At 46.6% G+C, this 6,000-nt stretch overlaps 1 protein-coding gene across 1 annotated transcript in view; it reads left to right on the forward strand.

Annotated features, from left to right (window-relative positions):
- Positions 1-5,335, forward strand: part of NLRP9 (NLR family pyrin domain containing 9) — a gene marked incomplete at its 5' end in the record, with an annotated part of 29,676 nt that extends 24,341 nt beyond the window's left edge. Inside the window, 4 exons of the mRNA XM_082607128.1 lie at positions 1,092-1,262; positions 3,221-3,391; positions 3,799-3,969; positions 5,064-5,335. Coding sequence (XP_082463254.1) covers positions 1,092-1,262; positions 3,221-3,391; positions 3,799-3,969; positions 5,064-5,211 — 661 coding nt within the window. The 3' untranslated portion in view covers positions 5,212-5,335. The remainder of the gene's footprint in view (positions 1-1,091; positions 1,263-3,220; positions 3,392-3,798; positions 3,970-5,063) is intronic.
- Between the last annotated feature and the right edge of the window lie 665 nt (positions 5,336-6,000).

Genomic DNA, 6,000 nt, shown 5'->3' on the forward strand with positions numbered 1-6,000 from the left:
GGGTCACGGAACCGTCAGAGATTATATTATGCAAACATTAAAGTCTTAATTTTTTTAAATGTTGGAGAAAGCATATTTCATCAAAAAAGTATGAATCAGTTGCCTATTGTCTGATTTCAAAAATTCAGAAACTGAAAGGGAAAACCCACCATGAGTGAGTAGTGTTTGCTAATCAAAGAGATGTCCCTGAAGGGGCCAGGGAGGTAACGGGAGTCGGTGGGTGGATGGGGGAGCTGGGGGAGTGAAGTGAACTGGACCGTGCCTGCCCCACCCAAGGTGGGTTTCTGATCCCTTCCACCTGTTATTTGCCATGTAACCATCTGCTGTGGAGTCCCAGGCATCTGGCCTGTGTGTGATGGCTAGAAGTGTAGAATTCTGCATGAAATGTCAGCTAAACCAACTATATTCAGAGGTCACATTCAGTCTTGATTTGCCCGGTTGCAACTTGTATCGTAGGCTTCCCTCTATTTTCTAAATTCCCAATAGTGAGTAGACAAGAACTCATAACCACAAATTTTTAACAATAACATTTTAAAAGAAAAATGTGAAATAGGATGCTGTCCAGCTAGTATAAACAATAAGCACACTGTGTCACGGAGAAGGGACGATTTTGTCCTAGTTCATCCAGCTGGTGGTGATCTGACTTGGAACTGGGATCCGAGATTCCGTTCCCCAGTTTGGGGCCCTGTAGTCCACATCCTTCTGTATTTCCACGCCTGCTGCACATTTTTTTGTTTGTTTGTTTGTTTGTTTGTTTGTTTTTTGCGGTACGCGGGCCTCTCACTGTTGTGGCTTCTCTCGTTGCGGAGCACAGGCTCCGGACGCGCAGGCTCAGCGGCCATGGCTCACGGGCCCAGCCGCTCCACGGCATGTGGGATCTTCCCGGACCGGGGCACGAACCCGTGTCCCCTGCATCGGCAGGCGGACTCTCAACCACTGCGCCACCAGGGAAGCCCCCTGCTGCACATTTTGATCCTCCTATTTTTCTACGTGACCACGAAGTACAAGACAGTTCTTACATGGAGTTTCATGACCGTTTTACCCGATGGAGCTCAGGTAGGTTGGCGGCTGACGGACGCGTGTCTTTGCAGGTTGACGTGCTGTTGCCTAACCTCTGCAGCCTGCGTCCACATCTCCCAGGTCCTGCTGTGCAGCAAATCCCTGTCTTTTCTCGATCTGGGGTTAAATTTCCTGGAAGATGATGGAGTGACAACTCTATGTGAATCACTGAAGCACCCAAACTGCAACCTACAGGAGTTGTGGTAGGTCTGGCTGTGATTTGCTTGAATGTCAGCGTTTTTTTTGGCTGTTGGCATCCTGGGAATGAAACAGGAAGCAGGGAAAAGCATGGAGTCTGCTGCAGAAAAAAAAAAACGAGGCTACATGCTTACCCCATCTGATATTTCTGGGGCTCGCTGATGGGTGTGTGTCTTGACTACAGGGCTTGTCAGGACTTGGTAGGGTCTGCTACTCTGGAGTTGGGTCTCTGTCCTTGGAAAGACTGGAAATGGAGTCCCAAGTGCCCTAAACTAGCTGTGTGAAGTTGTGAGGGTTCCTCACCTCTCCCCCAAGTGTAACATGAGGATAATTATATTTCCCACCTCAAAAGATGGAGGTGGGGTGGTGGGATGAGCTGGGAGATCAGGATTGACATATATACACTACTATGTATAAAATAGATAACTAATGAGAACCTGCTGTATAGCACAGGGAACTCCACTTCTCTGTACAGTAAAAAACTAACACTGGGGCTTCCCTGGTGGCGCAGTGGTTGGGAGTCTGCTTGCCGATGCAGGGGACACAGGTTCGTGCCCCGGTCCGGGAGGATCCCACGTGCCGCGGAGCGGCTGGGCCCGTGAGCCATGGCCATAGAGCCTGTGTGTCCGGAGCCTGTGCTCCGCAACGGGAGAGGCCACAACAGTGAGAGGCCCGCGTACCGCAAAAAAAAAAAAAAAAAAAAAAAGAAAACTAACACTGTAAAACAACCATACCTCAATTAAAAAAAAAAGATGGAGGCAACCACTGGAAATAATGCACGTAAAGTACTGTTATCAGTGGCTGGGCCATCAAAGCACACAGTGAATAACAGACACAGCATGAGGATCAATGGTTTCTTTTATGGGGCAGATAAGGTAAATCGGTAAATGAAACCCCTCGTCATCCCTGTTTCCATGGAGTGGCGTGCACACACATAGACACACACACGTGCATGCACACACCTGTGAGTGTGAAGTTGCCAGTATGTGTGCATATGTGCATCTATCATGGTTTCTCAGTCAGCACTATTGACTATTTTAAATTAATTTTTATTGGAGTATAGTTGATTTACAATGTTGTGCTCGTTTCTGCTGTACAGCAAAGTGAATCAGTGACACATATACATATATCCACTCTTTTTTTATATTCTATTCCCACAGAGGTCATTACAGAGTATCGAGTAGAGTTCCCTATGCTAGACAGCAGGTCCTTATTAGTTATCTATTTTATATACAGTAGTGTGTGTACATGTCAATCCCAATCTCCCAATTTATCCCTCACCCCTCTTTTCCCCCCGGTAACCATAAATTTGTTTTCTACAACTGTAACTCTATTTCTGTTTTGTAGATAAGTTCATTTATACCCTTTGTTTAGATTCCACGTATAAGCGATATCATATGATGTTTGTCTTTCTCTGTCTGACTTACTTCACTCAGTATGACCATCTCTAGGTCCATCCATGTTGCTGCAGTGAACATAGGGTTGCATGCATCTTTTTGAACTATGGTTTTCTCCAGATATAAGCTCAGGAGTGAGATTGCTGGGTCATATGGAAGCTCTACATCATGAGCTTGGGGGCAGGAGATACATAGGAGATATAATATGAAATATTCAGTGAAGTCCTCAGCGAGGTGACATTTGCACAGAGACTTGGAGAGAGTAAGGGGGTAGCCCCGCTGGTATTTGGGCCAAGAGCGTGACAACCAGCAAGGACAGAGGCCCCGGGGGGAGAGACCAGGCAGCACAGGAGAACGGCAGGGAGCCCAGGGTGCTGGGCAGAGTGAAGAAAGTGGAGAAACGGAGAAGTTGTTTCATCTCTACCATCACCATCATCTTAGGAGTACTTGAGTATTTCTCCCTTTACAGGAATAAGCGAACATAAGTGAAGCCATTCCAGATTGGACCTCATGATCGTATATATTTGTGTGTATAGGAGAATGTTGTGTATCTTTTTTTTCTCCAGGTTGACAGGCTGTTACTTCACTTCTGTTTGTTGTGTGGACCTCGCTGCTGTTCTTATTCACAGTGAAAAACTAAAAACCCTGAAACTAGGGAACAATAAGATATATGATGCTGGTGTCAAACAGTTATGTGAAGCTTTGAAGCATCCTAAGTGTACATTAGAGACTCTTGGGTGAGTGTCCACTGATGTTGGGAAAGCTTACCCACTTCAAGAAGAGGAAAAGCTGGAGGATTAAAGGGATGAAGGGGAAGCATGTTTAAAAACAAGTGTGTCTGGAACAATCTGATGAGTAAAATGCCAGCCGTGAGACCAGGGTTTGCTCACGCTTGGCACGGCTGATATCTGGGACTGGGTGGTTCTTTGCTGCGTGGGGAAGCGGGCTGTCCTGTGCATCGTGGGATGTTTAGCTGCATCTCCGGCCTCTCTCCACCCATGAGATGCTAGTAACCCTCCTCATGTGTGTCACATGTCTCCAGACACTGCCACATGTGCCCCAGTGGAGGAGGACTTGTCTAGATTGTAAAGTCTCCTCTCAGAGGCATGGAGTCCGCATTTCGAGGTGGTGTTTCCCCGTGCAGGTTGGAGATGTGTGAGCTCACGTCTGCCTGTTGTGAGGACCTGGCCTTGGCTTTCACTGTCTGCAAATCACTGAGGTGCGTGAACTTGGAATGGATTAGCATGGACCGTGATGGGGCGGTGGTGCTGTGTGAAGCCTTGATCAGTCTGGAATGTGGCCTGCAGATGCTTGGGTGAGTGGACACTGTTTCCCCCGGTGGTGAGTGACCCCAGAGGCAGGTTAGACTGCCGTAGGTTTGCCCAGCGTGGGCACGGTTCACATTTGGGCTGGAGATTTCTCTGCTCTGCGGAGCTGTCCTGTGCATCACAGGAGGCTGGGTAGCATCTCTGGTCTCTGCCCACATGTTCCATTCCCCGGGACACCTCCCTCCAGTCATGATGATCAAAAATGGAAACTTCAGGGACTTCCGTGGTGGTCTAGTGGTTAGGACTCTGCATTTTCGCTGCCGTGGCCCTGGTTCAATCCCTGGTCGGGGAACCGAGATCCTGCAAGCCACGTGGCCAATAAAAAAAAAACAAAACAAAAAACTTCAAAATTGCTGAGAGACAAGATTTTAATTGTTTAATCAAAAGAGAGAGATTGTGCAATACGATAGAGGTGTTAGTTAATGCTGTGGTGGTAATCATTTTGTAATATGTAAATGTATCAAACCAATGCATCGCACACCTTAACCGAACACAATGTTCTATGTCAGTGATATCTCAATGAAATTTTAATTAACTAACTTTTAAAAGAATGCCTATCACATCTATTCCCTGAAATTTTTTAAAAGGCTCCTGGCATTGTCAAATGACCCCTGAGAGGCAAAATCACCCCCAGGCAAGAATGACTGCTTTCCTATAAACACCATCTCCTACTTACCTTGCCTGCAAAATGTAGCCCCAGCTCGGAGCTGGAAGGGGTTCCGTAAAGGACCGAGCGGCGTCTCGACCCAGAAGCGCGTTTCCTCAAGGGCAGCAGTTAATACTGCTTGGAACAGTATGTTTGCATTCAGAGTGTGTGTACTTGATGGCTGTAGAATGAATATTAGAACGCCTTCCGTTTGCCAGGACCCCGATGACCTGCAGAGCATAAACAACATGGTTCGCATCCCTCTTCCTCACTGTCCTAGTCTCTAGGAAAGTTTCGTGCATTCTTCGCGCAGTCAGTACAACTCTCCCAGCCATTTCCAGGAAAGAGTGGAGAGGAAGTAGCCACTGGGCTGTAGAGAGGCCAGCGATCATGGGTCAAGTCAAGCAAACTCTTTTTTTTTTTGTATTTTCCCAGCCTGAATAAATCTTCATACGATGAGGAAATTAAGATGCTGCTGACAGAGGTGGAAGAGGCAAACCCCCAGCTGACCATTTCACACAGTCTCTGGATTGATTACGAGCACAGGATCAGGGGTGTGCTTGGCTGGCAGGGAATGTCCTGAAGGAATCTTCTCACAAAGGCTTCCCCTTGGTCGCAGTGGGCATTTCTCCTCCTGACACACCCTGTCCTGTACATTGTGCGCCAGGGCAGTGGGGACCAATTTCGGAGCTCTTCCTTCACAGTATTCCAGCAGGATGACTGTGGGATGTGCCGTCTGTGCCAAAGTCCTCTGGGCCCCATCTTTAAAGTTCCCATCATGCCTCACAGTGTTTAGAAGAACAAATACATTAAATGGGTAAACACTTGGGAAAGCATGACTTTATTTTCTTTTTTTTTTTACATCTTTATTGGAGAACAATTGCTTTACAATGGTGTGTTAGTTTCTGCTTTGTAACAAAGTGAATCAGTTACACATATACACATGTTCCCATATCTCTTCCCTCTTGTGTCTCCCACCCTCCCTATCCCACCCCTCTAGGTGGTCACAAAGCACCGAGCTGATCTCCACGTGCTATGTGGCTGCTTCCCACTAGCTATCTGTTTTACATTTGGTAGTGTATATATGTCCATGCCACTCTCTCACTTTGTCACAGCTTACCCTTCCCCCTCCCCATATCCTCAAGTCCATTCCCTAGTAGGTTTGTGTCTTTATTCTTGTCTTACCCCTAGGTTCTTCATGACATTTTTTTCTTTTTAAATTCCACATATATGTGATAGCATATGGTATTTGTCTTTCTCTTTCTGACTTACTTCACTCTGTATGACAGACTCTAGGTCCATCCACCTCATTACAAATAGCTCAGTTTCGTTTCTTTTCATGGCTGAGTAATATTCCATTGTATATATGTGC

Source organism: Mesoplodon mirus, assembly GCF_964341445.2.
Source record: "Mesoplodon mirus genome assembly, chromosome: 19".
Taxonomy (NCBI): Eukaryota; Metazoa; Chordata; class Mammalia; order Artiodactyla; family Ziphiidae; genus Mesoplodon; species Mesoplodon mirus.